At 32.9% G+C, this 16,344-nt stretch overlaps 2 protein-coding genes across 2 annotated transcripts in view; both read right to left on the minus strand.

Moving 5' to 3' along the window:
• rk (G-protein coupled receptor rickets) overlaps positions 1-16,344 on the minus strand; it is a 354,008-nt gene that overhangs the window by 74,514 nt on the left and 263,150 nt on the right. Inside the window, exon 5 of the mRNA XM_075378867.1 lies at positions 15,217-15,360. Within this exon, the coding sequence (XP_075234982.1) occupies positions 15,217-15,360 (144 nt within the window). The remainder of the gene's footprint in view (positions 1-15,216; positions 15,361-16,344) is intronic.
• LOC142332229 (uncharacterized) lies at positions 604-6,757 on the minus strand. Its single transcript, XM_075378522.1, has 2 exons — positions 6,633-6,757; positions 604-2,593 (listed from the first exon to the last, which is right to left on the minus strand). Exon 2 carries the CDS (start codon positions 2,069-2,071, stop codon positions 797-799), a length of 1,275 nt encoding a protein of 424 aa, XP_075234637.1. The 5' UTR covers positions 2,072-2,593; positions 6,633-6,757; the 3' UTR covers positions 604-796.

Below are 16,344 nucleotides of genomic sequence, written 5' to 3' on the forward strand. Positions count from 1 at the left end.
CATTTATAATAAGTAGTGCGATTTATTCTATTTACAGCTCTACACGACTTTTTAAAAATATACATATTGTTCTATTTTCATAAACCTATACTAACTAATGTAATGTGAATATTTTTCATAAACCTATACTAAACTAATGTAATTACTAGATAGAAGATTATGTTTGCTTTTTTTAATGTGAATAATTAATTTATTTATAAATTTTAAACCTATCCTAAAAACCTAAAACTAATATGATTACTAGAAGATTACATTCATTTATAATAAGTAGTGCGATTTATTCTATTTACAGCTCTACACGACTTTTTAAAAAAATATACATATTGTTCTATTTTCATAAACCTATACTAACTAATGTAATTACTAGATAGAAGATATGTTCGCTTTTTTTAATGTGAATATTTTTCATAAACCTATACTAAACTAAATGTAATTACTAGATAGAAGATTATGATACTTTATCTATTTTACATTTTATTACTATAATATTTTTATAGATTTTACATTGTTTTTAATCAGAATCCAACATAAAAGATATAACAAAAATAAATATATAATTAAAATTTCATATTAAAGAGAAGCAAATGAAATAAAGTAATCATTACTATCCTATTTTATTCTTTTCTGTTTAAGACTTGTTCTAAAAAATCTTCAAATAAATTCCGCAAAGGAATCTGCTGGTTAGCACTTTCCGCTGCAAACACTCCTATAAAAGGGGTGGATTTGTTTGACGTTATAGAAGTAATTGCTTTAGAGAGAGAAGCAAATGAAATAAAGTAATCATTACTATCCTATTTTATTCTTTTCTGTTTAAGACTTGTTCTAAAAAATCTTCAAATAAATTCCGCAAAGGAATCTGCTGGTTAGCACTTTCCGCTGCAAACACTCCTATAAAAGGGGTGGATTTGTTTGGCGTTATAGAAGTAATTGCTTTAGAGGTAGTATTTACCATTGAAGAATTTATTGCAGCATCAGCAGATGGTGGTGTGAGTGAGGAACAAGCGGAAGATATAGTTGCCCCCACCACTGTTTCAGAAAGGTTTTCTACATAGGTGTTGAGAGCACTTGTCATATAACGCTCCTCACCAGTAGTAGTACTAGCAAAACTTGAAGTGGATACGTTCGATCTACAGCTAGATGGACGCATAATAATCGTAGGGGCGGGCTCGTTTTCTGCTGTAGAAGTAGTTGCTTTCGAAGTAATATTTACCATTGAAGAATTTATTGCAGCACCATCAGATGGCGGTGTGAGTGAGGAACAAGCGGAAGATATAGTTGCTCCCACCACTGTTTCGGGAAGGTTTTCTACATAGGTGTTGAGAGCACTTGCCATATAACGCTCCTCACCAGTAGTACTAACAAAACTTGAAGTGGATACGTTCGATCTACAGCTAGATGGTCGCATAATAATCGTAGGGGTGGGCTCGTTTTCTGCTGTAGAAGTAGTTGCTTTCGAAGTAATATTTACCATTGAAGAATAATTGTCTACTGTAGCACTAATAGATGATGGTATGGGTGATGAGCTGGCGGAAGATATTCTACAGCTAGATGGTTGCATAATAATCGTAGGGGCGAGCTCGTTTTCTGCTGTAGAAGTAGCCGCTTTCGAAGTAATATTTACCATTGAAGAATAATTATCTACTGTTGCACTAATAGATGGTGATGTGGGTGATGAGCGGTTGGAAGATATTCTACAGCTAGATGGTCGCATAATAATCATAGGGATGGGTTCATCATCGCAATTTAACACTATAGGAGAGTTTGTAGCTTTAGTGTAATGATGAGTGGTTGCGGTGGTGGAGGATGTAACTATTGGTTGTTTTTCCAAAGCTTTAGTAGCAAATCCTCTTTTCCTTCTTTTAGTTGGTTGATACATATTCTCATCAGCTCCATCATCTGTTAAGTCTATCATATCCATTAGCATTTTAGATTCAGTATCCTTTTTTATTTTATCCACAATATCTTGCATTATAACGAGCATATCGTTGATTCTATTTAGTTTCTTGAACATTATAATGAGCATGTCGCTGATCCTATTTAGTTTCTTCAACATTATGTCCGTGGATGACATCTGAAAAAATCAATTTAAATATTAATTACTTTTTCCCAATAATCGCTTACTAAGTCTTGAAAACAGGTAGAAATTTCTTCAGTCAACCAAGAATCATCAATTTCATCCATCCCTTTCCACTTGACGAGATATTCTATAGTTCCACAATTATTTCGATGATTTTTTATATATTCCACCTTTAGTTTGTGAATATGTACATTACAATCAGGAAAACTATGTGAGGAGGAAGGCTGCGAGTTGTTATCTGTTAGATCGATTAAAGGAGGATCAGGCTTCGGAATAAGTTTCACTTCATCGCAGTCTACATCTATACATTCAAATCCTAACCATCTTCTATAATTACGCTCAAATTCTTTAATTAGCATCCAAGAACTCAACCGTTCAGTCTGTATCCACTCCACATTCTCATAACCTAAACCTTCCCATTTTACTAAATAATATGTCATCCCCTGATGAATGGTTCTATCAAGAATTCCTTCAATATCGACCTCATTAAAGCTTTTGTTCATATTAGTTCCCAACCTGTAATAAATAAAAGTAAATTAAAAAAGTTTTTTTCATGCTAGTTTCCAACCTATAATAAAATAAAAAAAAAAAAAAAAAGTCAATTAGCACCTCTGAAATTTCAAAATTGATATAAACTCAAACACCTCCCTCACCATTTTACATCATTTTTGATGAAGGCCTGGGGAACCGATACGCATTCATATTGCGCAGTGGTTTAGGGTGTTTGAGTTTATGTGAGTGTGAATGTAATGTGTTTTGTTAAGTGTGAATGTGTAGATATGTTGTTGTGTTAGTGTGTAGATGTTATGTTGTTCTTAATCATATTGAAACAGCTTTAGGTAGTAGTGAGGAAAAACGTATACAATGGACATTGCGTAAACGATATGTAGTGAAAGACCTTGATGGTTACGATTGCCCTCCTATCGATTTATTTAGTTCTTCAACAAAAAAAAAAAAAGTATGCCCTTTCGGTGAAAAACATGATTGAACATTTTCCAGACTACTCCCATCCATTCAATACAATTATGAGTTTTCATACAACCTTTTGAGTTCTAGCGGCATATTTTGATGACCATACGCTAATGTATTCTTATAATCTATAGCAACACGCTTATCATCATAGTTGCATAGCGTAAGTTTATTGTGAACTATTGTATCAACTTGATGTTTCTTTGAGCGAAACATTACCATATCCCTATACAGCTGTATATTAGGGTCTTCCAAACATCGTTTATAGTCACTGAAAGATAAATTATTTTTCACCACATTCTTCTTTATTCCTTTCGCCTTTTTCTTTTCTATATTCACAGTTCTAAAAGAGTACATTTTCGCCCGCAATCCTATAAATTCTACAATTGGGATACCATTACACTCATCTTTATATTTACCGAGAACCTTTTTGTTAACTAATGAGAAACATTGGTGAGTTGGAGGATAATCAGAGGTATCAAACCATAAATTAAGTATGGGATCTTCTTTTATATCGTTATAGAAATCATGCGTTCGAATATCGTAAAAAAAGCTATCGGTATCCATATATAGTAGATCTATAGCACTTCCATACCTATGTTTCATAATATCATAATGAAAATTATACATTAAAGTTTTACTCAACTCTAATACCGTCAATCCTACGTATATGGGTTTATTTAACTTTATATTCGTTTTCTGCATCTGGACCGCGCATAAATTTTCAGAATAAATTATTCTATCTTGAAACGTAGGCTTCGCGATCAACTTTAATAGACGTGATTTTGATGATACTAGCTCAATATTAATGCGTTTACGCACATTTTCCATGCATTTGCCGAAAACTGCATTATTCATCAATTTAAAGAAATCTTTCTCGAAGCTGTTTTTAGCCAGCTGCCTATTTGCAGTATTAAACTCAATATATGTCTTCATCCACGCCTTCTGTAAAAATTGAAGTACTCTATATACCTTAGTCACTACTAGGCCATGCGCTACCGCCTGCTTCAAATTAGCATAGTGGCAGACATATCTCTTTTTAGACCAAAGAGTAGTTAAAAGTTTTGGCTGATTGGATCCTGGTGGTTTTCCATTTTCAGGAAGAAAGGGTAAATCATTATGCTTCTCATGAAGCCTCGCTGGATACTCAATATCTACTTCTAGAATGTAGCCTCTTTCAGATTCGTCTTCTGTTTTCAAAACAACCTCAAGCGCAGTAATTAATTCTACATCAGACAACCATCTGAAGTCTTTATACGGCAACCGTTTGCACATTGCCCAACCATAAAGGTTATTGGCATCTATATACATTAAATAGTTTGTTAACTTGTCAACTTTATAGCCTTTCACATAGGGATTATTCGCTACGGCGTGTTTTTTAACACATGTAGTTATACCACCTCGAATTCCTTTCTCAATAAACATATGCATATCATAATCCGTAATAAGATCAAGTTCGACCTCGGTCTTTAGTAACATAGCATCGAATGCGAATCCTGGGGCTGTGTAATAATGTGCGCAATCTAATTGATATTCCCTAATACATAGACTTCTAAAGCTCTCGAATACGTCAGCTAATAGGAGGACATCGCATTTAAGATACAAATCGCTATATTCACCTAAAGTTTTTATATTAAAGCGATGCCAAATTTCTTCCGCTCTCTTATATTCTTCAGCAGATATATGCTTTCCGGTGAGTTTACTATAAAAACTTTCTATTGGAGGAAGTACTGTTTCATCAAGCGTGCTCCACCCAGTAGTATATTCATAGGGGTATACCCCTTTAGTTGTTACGTATGGGAGATCATCTTTTGTGAAAAATCTACCAATATGATGAAACATCTCTAATGGGAGATTTTTCACAAGAGCGTCTAAACTCTCAGCCATGAATCGATATGAGTCTAGAAATTTAACTGATAGATTTTGAGTAATATATTTTACAAATGTGATATATTTCTCTGTACTATTAGCTATTACATCTATTTTTCTATCATCGTAACCTAATTCCTTCACTATGAAATGGAAGTCGTAGTTGGAGCCATTATGTATGAATATAGGTATTGGTTTTTTATTTTGTCGTCTAAAGTTACAATTTCGACATAACGCACCCCGATACTCTCCAGTTAAGTAGCAGTAGTGCCTAATAGGTTTAGTCTTAAATGGATCTAAACATATCTCACATCTGGATGCCGACTGAAAAGATTTTCTATCCTCTTCAGTGAAAATAATCTTTATGTTCTGACATAATGATTGATCTAAAGGTTGGAGTATATGTTTAAGGGTATTGATGAAATGTTCTGCAGCATTTATACCTCTATAAAGCAATGGTTCTGATGGAATAAACTCTCTTATTAGTTCTGGTAGAGTGGAGTTGGTAACGAAATATAAACAATAACTCATTGGTATATGTTTCTCAGTAGTAATTGTGAATGATGATGAAAGTGAGGGCACGTTCTCATCAGATGGAGTCAACAGGCACTCAAAGTCTGCATAGGCTACTATCGGTAAGGGTAATTTGTGGTGATAATTTTTAAATTTCAATGTTGGCGTTCGCCCATCCTCAAGGTATTTAGGTAGAATAACCCTACAGGGGTGATTATTCTTACACAACCCAAGGTGCTCCTTCAATTTTAACTCTGAATTATAATAAGTAAAACATCTTCTACAAATGCTTATTTTATGCTTATGTTTTGTAAGCTGAGAACTGATTAACCTTTCAAAATTTTTTATATAGCAATAATGTCTTTTTTCTCCTGTAGAGAGAAGAAGAAGATCAAAATGCTCCTCTTTCTCCTCTTCTGTAATAAGTAGAGGTTCTATTACCCCTTTTTCAGAGATCTCATAAAGATTAATGGATACCTCGTTTACCTTAGCAAATTTATGAATCTGGTGGATGGGGGTGGGGAAATTAACTACGTTAAAATTGAACTTATTAATAAGTTTAGTGTAGCGCTCATTCACCCGCTGTTTATTATTTCCATCGACATACCTACAAAGAATGGCCCACATGAAACAATAATCATCATAATTCTTAGGGTTTATAATTGCTTTTTTGTCAGAAATACATTTTGGTAAAGGAATGTATGATGAGGATCTAAGAGGGATATAGCGGTTAATTCTTACAAGTAGACCATCTATACTATATAAGGTCCATCCGCTACCTCTACCAATAAATTCCATCTCCTCATTTATTAACTTAGCGATAGACTCTCCTATAACATCATGATAAATACTATATCGCATGTTAATAGTTTTAAATGAAACATCGCGATATTCAAATATGTTCTGTTTAAAATATGTACAATCTAATAAGAGATTGAACTTGATTAATCCAAGACGGATAGAGGCGTTTTCTAAAAGATTAGTTAATTCATTTCTTTGTGCATATAAGAAAGTAGGGATATCGGTTGATACCGTGTTTTTAAAATAATATGTTAGAAGATTGCAGGCGAAAGCGTGCTCTATTTCCTCGAATCTGTTGATAGAGTCGACATATGACAGTCTCGCCCTTTTTGTGTTGAAATCCATCTGAAAAGAAATACTAGCTATAGTAATATATTTTTATTAATTAAAGAAATAAATTTACCTTTTTTAAAAAATCTTCAACTCCACATGTGAAAATGGATAGTAATGATCTCTCTGGCAGGGTTATGTCGACGACCAACTGTTAGATGTAATAGCTGAAGAGGAAGATAGCAAACCTATTATCACAATCTTCTGAAAACTATATCATCAGAAGATATCACCTAACTCATTTAAGAAGAGGTCTAACAACTACACAATTAATCATAAAAATGTAAACAGCAATCCTGCAATTAAGTATATATTTTAAAAATTACATAAATAAGCAGTGTGCAAGTAACTATTCTAAGTGTTATTGAAGAAAGTTAAGAATATGAAAATTAATAAACGGCATAATTAATTATAACCAATTCATAATGAGTTGTAAAATGTAATCAAATAAAAAAAAAAAAAACCACATAATGAATCGTAAGATTAAATTAATAACATTATCAGCTTGAAGTAAAGTTAAAAAGGAAAGAAAAAAAGAAAAGTAAAAACAAATCCTTTTATGGATGAAGAAAATAAGTAATGTTGAAAACAACTATTTCAAGTATTATAGAGAAAAAATTGAAAGAACAACCCTTTTAGTCGCCTCTTACGACAGGCAGGAGATACCGTAGATGTATTCTATGCCCCAACCTACTGGACAAATCATCATGAATACAAAGCATTAGTTAAGAAAGGAAAATATTTAACAGACGATTAAAAGGTTTTTCACAAGCGGTACAACATTTTATTGTTGGTGAGCAGGAATTGCATATTTCTAAGTGACAGCATGGCATAAAAACTACATTCCTCTGATTTTTGCAACATATTTTACATAGTAATAATTTCTTAGTTTCCTCATTTTTAAATCTTTTTCTCATACAATTGCAGACTATTTTATTAGCTCTTTCATCTTTACCTCCATTTATCACATCTCCCAAGTCATCATCACTACTAGCTTTATCGAATGAGGTGACTAAAACCTGCTTTAAATTTTTTCTACATATTATACACTCTTTCACTGAGAATAAACATGATTTACAAACAGCTAAATGCCCACATGGTAAGAAAACTATATTCCTTTCCTTCTCGCGACAAATTAGACAATCCAATTCAGATGCTACAGCCATATCCTCATTTAAGTTTCTTATCCTTTCTCTCATCTCCTTAAATATTTTTAGTACTCCATCAATATAATGTAAACCTTTTTTTACTCTAATAAAAAGACAATTATTACCATAACAACGCGTATGATGAAACCATGGATTATCATCTGCAATCTGATAATGCAAAGCTCCTCCACAACAGAAACAATTAACATTATCACCTCTACCGCTATAGAAAAACCCCGCTTGTACAAGTTTATCAGTTTTAACCTCTTTAATATAAGGAAAAGTTATATAGCTATTTAATCGTGCAGCTTCTAGCGTATACATAGGGAATTTAGGGGCGGTATATTGATATATATTATCCCCATCAATCTCGGCAAAATCGGATTTTTTCTCCATCCTGAAACAGAAAAAATATTTTCCTACAAACCTAATATCATATTTAGACCTTTTAGGTTTTTAGAAGCGCGCACGCTAGCGTGTAGGCTTTTTACGCTTTCTCAGAAGCGTGCACGCTAGCATGCAGGCTTTTTCAGGCTTTTTTTACGCTTTTTCAGAAGCGTGCACGCTAGCGTGCAGGCTTTTTTCAGGCTTTTTACGCTTTTTCAGAAGCGTGCACGCTAGCGTGCAGGCTTTTTTCAGGCTTTTTACGCTTTTTCAGAAGCGTGCACGCTAGCGTGCAGGCTTTTTTCAGGCTTTTTTACGCTTTTTCAGGCTTTTTTTTAAGCTTTTTCAGAAGCGCGCATGCTAGCGTGCAGGCTTTTTTAGGCTTTTTTGGGTTTTTTTTTCAGGCTTTTTTACGCTTTTTCAGAAGCGACTGCAAAATTATTGAGAAAATTCAATTTAATTGAGTGAGGTGATATATCCTGACAGATCAACAGAAAGATTTTTCTTTATGATGATTTACATGATTACAAATCTATTTAATAGGTTAGCTATCAATCAGAATCACCCCAATTACTAGATTCATCCTCCTCCTCTCCTGCAGGGGTTCCACGTACCACATTAAATCCTCTAGAGAGCGCATCGGTACTAATTACATGGAAGGGATTAGATATTATTTGCTCAATAATATTTTCATAATCCCTCGCGCTAATTAATAAGGCGAAACGTGTGTCGAGAGCGATTGCATCGACAGTGAGCATATCAGCAAATCCCACAACACGTTCTACTGTTACTACCTCACCGCAGTGGTAGCAAGGATCGTTCACTTGTGGTGAACTTATATCCTCATCAATTAGTAGAACCTTGTGGAAACACTCATCTTCCAATCTGGAATATCTGTTTCCACGGCTTCGATCAATGAGGGCATGAAGGGATATCACCTCATTATTTGTCAAATTCTTCTCTATGCGCAACCCAAATCGCAATAAGAAGAATGCTCGCACCACATTTGGACGTCGGGGGCATTTGCATAATACAACGCAGTTCTCCCCAAAATCGGCGAGGGAATAATGATAGCGGACTACAGGTTGGTCTTCAGAGGGTGAGAAGTTAGCCCCATACTGCTCTACCTCTGGTTGGGGAGATATGCTACCTCCAACATTATGCCCCTCTCTCATCAAAGGAACAGCTACACCAATTTTTTTCTGCATCCGCTCAGGTAATACCTTCACAATAGCCATCCATTCAAATGGAGGATTTATCACGTCTACAACAGACGTATCTGGTGCGATTACTTTTACCGCTACGTTTGCATATCTAGTAGATGATCTGAATCTAGTAATTTGAGGCTCATCTGACCCCTCTTCTATTACAATCTGTTGGTTGCCAATGCAAACAAGAACCGCTGTTTTTTCCATCTGAAAAACAACTGGTTTAACTTTCATCATATCTATAACACTCCTAAAATTTAAAAGTGCTTCGTTAACACCGCTAGGTATCCGCACTTATTTACATCTAAAGGAGCGCTTCGTTAACACCGCTAGGTATCCGCACTCCCTATAACTAAAAAAGTGCTTCGTTAACACCGCTAGGTATAACTAAAAAAAGTGCTTCGTTAACACCGCTAGGTATCCGCACTCCCCTATAACTAAAAAAGTGCTTCGTTAACACCGCTAGGTATCCGCACTTATATACATCTAAAGGAGTGCTTCGTTAACACCGCTAGGTATCCACACTCCCTATAACTAAAAAGTGCTTCGTTAACACCGCTAGGTATCCACACTAATTAAAACTGTACTCACCTTTTTAGTAGTAGTAGTAGTAGTAGTAGTAGTAGTAGTAGTAGTAGTAGTAGTAGTAGTAGTGGTAGTACTTAGACTTGGTTTTCCACAATGCATGCTGGCTATGCATCAGGCGAGCCTTTATATACCAATTTCAGATCCCCCACCAATGGGTATCAAGCCTTGTACTTTACACTTTCTATTAGGCTTCGTCCTCGGACTTTGATCGTAACCTTGGACTTTGACCTTGACCTTGGACTTTTTGACCTTGAATTTTGACCTTGACCTTGGACTTTTGACCTTGGACTTTGACCTTGACCTTGGACTTTTGACCTTGGACTTTGACCTTGACCTTGGACTTTTGACCTTGGACTTTGACCTTGACCTTGGACTTTGACCTTGACCTTGGACTTTGACCTTGACCTTGGACTTTGACCTTGACCTTGGACTTTGACCTCCAGACAGTCTGGCGCCATGTGTGCTAGGAACGGCATATTCTATCTACTTATATATATATATATATATTAGAGTGGTCCCAATAGGGCAAAATTTTTGTCGAAAAACGTGCACCCCCTGATTTAAAAGTACTCTCAAAAACAAGATTTTTGACGCGTTGATGAACCCTTTCCGTTCGAAAAAAGTCATCCCCCACTCCACTTGAATTTTAAAGGGGATTTAATATGGGTTTTAGGTTATTTTCAAGTCGTGACGATATAGGGCTAGCATGTTTCATCACAAAATTAAAAAAATAACGTATATAAGGGTTTTTGGGGTCGGAGAACACGAATTTAAAGTCAAAAACTTATTTTGACACATTGTAACTGTCAAAATCGCTGTCAATCAATTGACAACTAGCGTTCTTATGAAGGAAAAACAATGTTAGACATTACAAACAACGTTAATTAGGGTTTTTGGGCTCGGAGAACACGAATTTGAAGTAAAAAAACTCATTTTGGCTAGGTACGCTAGCTCTTATTGATGAAGACATCTCAACTGAATTAAAACTGAAAATGGTTGAAAAACTAGCAATTTCGAGTGAAACTTACAAAAATTTATTATCTGCGACAGATGATGATTGTGATTATGATAACGAACCTGCTCACACGAAACTAAAAATGTTAACGAATTGTTAAACAAAGAAATCGACTTTTTTGTCAACACGGAGTGCTTGAATTTTTTTAAACGATTCGAACTTGCGACTAGCTTTCTAGAAATTGATCCATGTAAGTGGAGCGAAAACGAAGATTATTTGGCTGCTTTGAATTGTGTTAAAAATCTAAAGGTCGTCAATGACTGCTCAGAAAGAATGGTGAAGTTGGTGAAAGAATTTAGATGTAAATTCACTAGAGATGAAAGTCAATCGCAATATATACTACAAATTGTAAATGATCATCGCAAAAAACATCCAAATGTATATAACTACATTACATATGTAATGTAATATAATAATAGAAAAAGAAATCATAAAATTTTAACAACATTATTTGAATAATTATATACATGAATATAAAATTTTAAAAATAAAATGAAAGTTGAACTTTTTGAATCTATCCTTCAGATTTTTTTTAATTGACAACGACTTCAACAGTTTTAATGTATCAAAACAATTTTTTCACTTCAAATTCGTGTTCTCTGACCCCAAAAACCCTAATTAACGTTGTTTGTAATGTCTAACATTGATTTTTCTACATAAAAAAGCTAGTTGTCAATTAATTGGCAGCGATTTTGACAGTTTTAACTTGTCAAAATAAGTTTTTAACTTAAAATTCGTGTTCTCCGACCTCGAAAACCCTTATTAACGTTATTTGTAATGTCTACCATTGATTTTTATACATAAAAATGCTAGTTGTCAATTGATTGACAGCGATTTTGACAGTTACAATGTGCCAAAATGAGTTTTTTTACTTCAAATTCGTGTTCTCCGACCCCAAAAACCCTTATATACGTTATTTTTGAAGTTTTGTGATGAAACATGCAAGCGCTATATCGTAACGACTTGAAAATAACCTAAAACCCATGTTAAATCCCCTTTAAAATTCAAGTGGAGTGGGGGATGACTTTTTTCTAACGGAAAGGGTTCATCAACGCGTCAAAAATTTTGTTTTTGAGAGTACTTTTAAATCAGGGGGTGCACGTTTTTCGACAAAAATTTTGCCTTATTTGGACCACTCTAATATATATATATATAAATGTGCAATTTTTGCTAAAACGATTAGTCTCTAATTCTTTAAAAATAAGACATCTACTTCTATTTGTTTTTCATGTAACTCAACACAATACTTCGGTTTATGAGAAAGTAGTTTCACTTATCGGCATCTCTTTTCTTTTGTTCCTAGTTGTTTTTCATTTTGGTTGAGTGTTCTTCTCACCTTTGTCGGGTCCATTCTATTCTTTTTTTCTTTTGAAACCTTTACATGTTTTTAGTTTTCATGTGAATGTGTCTGTGTCGGTGATTCTATCTTTGCTTATTTTAAATCTTCTTTGACTTGTTTAAACCGCTTGGTGTTATCTTTATGTTGTTTTCTTGGTCAGCCTTGATTAGTCAGATCTCCATTCTCATCAAGCGCTCATAGAAGGCAAATTGTATTTCATAATAGAATATGATAGTTTTTCTATTTTCTAGTAAAGTTCATCGTTTTTTCACATTTTCAGACCATCTTTTGTTTTTCTGAGTCCTAGTATTTTTGCTTCCATGTTTTCAAGTTTATTTATTTTTCCCTGGTCTAAAATTGTGCATTTGCTACATATAGAACGTTGGTCTTACCATTGTAGTATAATGCTTAAGTTACAGTCACTACCAAGTAATGGCAAGCTTGGAGCAATGACGAATACTACCCAACGTAAGTTGCATCATGTCTATGCTACTAAGAGATGACTAATCATGGTGTACCACGTTTCAGAGAACAATAGGTGTAGCAATGATATGTAGGCTGATCAGCCAAGCTCAATCATCCTTACATCACGGCTACTGTATCTATTGAGATGGGGAAAATTAATGTATACTACAAATAAATAGTAAAAGATTTATTAATTTATTTATTTATTTACTTTTTTAAGTATAACCATTTTTTACTGAAATATTCATTATTTAAAATGTGATGAAAACTGGAGAAGTTTGCATAAAAATAAAATAAATAAATTAGATAATGAAATGAGAAAAAAATATTTAATAAACAATATTTATAGAGATTTTTTATGTTTTTCATAAAATTTCAAAAAAAACAGTTAAATAACAAAATATAAGTAAATAGTGTTTCGATTGTTTTTATTTAAATAAATTTTAGTTATGCAATAAAACTACAACATATATCAGAAAATTAGTTACTGAATAAATTAGTGTTTTTCCATGAAGCATATTAATTATGTGGCTTCAACTTATAGTAAAAAGATTAATACAACTAAACACTAAGATGTGCATTGTGATAAAGTTGAGGCTTTAAACGTTTCCCGCGTTACAAATGTGTAGCGCAAGTTACATATCTACACCTATAACAACAGAAATAATTCGTATAAATGCCTGTTAATAACTGGCAGTGTATTTACATCGTTTTAATTAACTATTTATCTAATTACCAGTCCTTATATAATGTATATTATCAAACAGGTTAAATAGATAAATAATTTTTAAAAAATTCCCTAAGGACTTATTTTGAAATTCTTATGTATTTAAATTTTTATTCCAAAATCTAGATTTCAATCGGAATTAAAATTACTCCATTCTACATTTCATTAAAAATAAAAATCGTTGCTCTTGTCTAAATAATAAAGAAACTAACAGAAAAAAAATACATTAAAAAAAATCACGATATGGATTAATTTGATTTAATTATCATGAGTAAAAGAAGTTTTCATTTTTCTTGAAACATTGTATTTACTTTTCCGGTTGTAACTCTACTGCTGTTGAAGCAGTATAGATGTAAAGGGAAATAATAGAATTCGACCAACATTTTGGTGTCAGAATGTTTGAAATGTCGATGTTTCAAGATTCCCTTTATCCAAAAAAACATAAAAAAATGTTATAGAAATTTCTGGTTGTATGTATCTACGCACGTGTGTTGGCCTATATTTGAATTAATATCTGCGGATTGGCTCGACATAAATTCTTGGAAGATGGCTCAAAAATTTCTATAAATGTGACATTAAATTTTGAGCAAAATTTAAAAGTTAGAATAATTTTCGCTATTTTAAATCTTTGACTGTTTATTTAATGATCATAAAAATTGAGCTTTACTACGATAAAAGTACTTATTAAGTTATCTACAATTACAAAGTTTTAAGTCGATCTTTTCTAAGTTAAAATATTGAAGATAAGTAATCGATCAGCAATTAAACATTGCATCCGGTTATGAATTTTTAAAATATTTTAACTTATAAAAAAAAGTTTAAATAAAAATGCGCAAAATATAAAAACACTCTTGCGCAGAACTGCGCAAGAAGTCCAACATTTCTTTTCCAACACCCTCACTATTTCTTAATCAGGAAAGCATTGATTTTCAAGCACGTATGGAAGACCAATTCAAATTCAACATAACCTCAATTTGAGATTATGTTGTCTGTTGTCAACCTTTTGAACGTAGCTGAAGAACGACTCAATCAATCTCCATAAAATTTTCTGATGCACAACTTCAGATATACTACTAAGCATATATACAATTAAATGAATTTAATCAAATATTTTTGGAGATTTTCGAGCCACAAAATTTTGTACATTAATATAGTATTTTCGTACTTCTCATATCTCAAAACATAAAGAGATTCAATTTCACCCCAAATCTCACCGTACCACCGAAAGTAATAACGTACTTTTCTTCGAAAAACTGGGGGAAAAAAATCTAAAATATGTGAATGTATTATTAGTATATACTGCATCTCATCTATTTTTTTTATATCTTCATATTTTTATTTTTCTAATGTGTACCTTCAATCTGTTCAACTAGAGAACAACAAGCAACCATTCCCTCTCCATAGTATGATGAGGATGATATAAATGAGATGTAATCTTGTACACACTCAGGTCGACCATTCCAATTTTTTCTAATAAACCAGGTGGGCTATGTCATGTATTTGAGATAAAAAAATTAAATAAAAAATGACGCGATTTCTTACAACCAATTATAACGGCTGAACCACTTCTTTCTTTATTTTATTATTATTAGTAGTGTTAACGACAAACTGGATAATTTTTTTTAACAACTGGATTTCACGGAATTCACATAATTGTAAGAACAACATTCCTAATTTAATTTAAATATTTATATATCGTATAAATAAAAAAAAAATTAAAACGTAAATATCTTACGTAAAAATATACGTACACACTAAGGTAACAAAATGAAACCTAACTTACAAAGCTTCAAGTTGTGTAAGCGATGCTAGCGCTTCAGTCGGTAACGTTCGCAATTTATTATTTTCTAATCGTAATGTATGTAACTGCGTTAAATGTTTAAAACTTCCAGCTTCTACCTTCACTATTTCATTTTGATCTAACTGTCTGAAACAGGAAAAAATTACAAATTCAAAATAGATAATATAATAATAGTATTAATAACAATATAACAATTTTAATGTATAAATATTATGAATTAATATTACATTATATTGTAAATAAAATTGTAAGAAATTCTTTAATATAATGAAATTAATAATATAAAAAACCTGTCGGTTTTTACTTTTATGTTTTTCCAAGGTATAAACAAAATAATAATACTTTTTTAATTCGTCTTTAAATTTTGATTCTTTGAAGTCAGCAAAAATTAAAAGCAACTTTTAACATTTGATTTTTATTGTTGAATAAAAATAAAATACAATTTTGAAGAATCGTGGAAAAAAATAGTTTTATAAATTTTTGAATGTTTTGTATTTTAATTTTCCCGTCTAGATAGCGCTAAAGCTCTAGAAAGAATAGTATTGTAATCGGTCCGATTTTGGCACAAGCGGTTTTCATCGGTTCTTCACGTTTTGACACCTACGGAGCCCAAAAAACAAAAAAAAACTGGATAGAAATTTTCCGGATGTTAATGTTCATATGTACATGTTTTGTGTCGGCCTCTAAATCATCTTATATCTCCAGAACTATTGGAGCGATTTTGTCCAGTCCGGTACATACTAGATAAGTATAGGTATACTTCTATATAAGGAGCATTGATGGCATTAGATTTTCAATATAAAAGGTCAAGGAGGTGAGGCTGTACAACAAGGTCACCACCCTTAGTATCTCCAGATTTCGCTTGATTAAGGTCATACTTTACTTAGGCGCATTTGTTAACGATTAAAAAAATAACAATATTTGCAAAAAAAATTTTCAAATTCGCACCCTTACCCGAAAGAATGCTGTTGGATCATCCGGTCGACTCGGAACTGGTGCGTAAAGCAACGCGACTACACCAGCTTGCCGACCGTGCAAGAAAAATTTGTTCTATGTAAGTTGTAAAATTACATTGGTTTACTTAGTGATGACCGTCACCGCTAGTAATTC

This window comes from Lycorma delicatula, chromosome 11 (assembly GCF_047948215.1).
Source record: "Lycorma delicatula isolate Av1 chromosome 11, ASM4794821v1, whole genome shotgun sequence".
In the NCBI taxonomy this organism is placed as follows: Eukaryota; Metazoa; Arthropoda; class Insecta; order Hemiptera; family Fulgoridae; genus Lycorma; species Lycorma delicatula.

Coding starts and splice junctions, on each gene's coding strand:
- LOC142332229 (XM_075378522.1), bottom strand. CDS start 2,071: ATGTCATCCACGGACATAATGTTGAAGAAACTAAATAGGATCAGCGAC.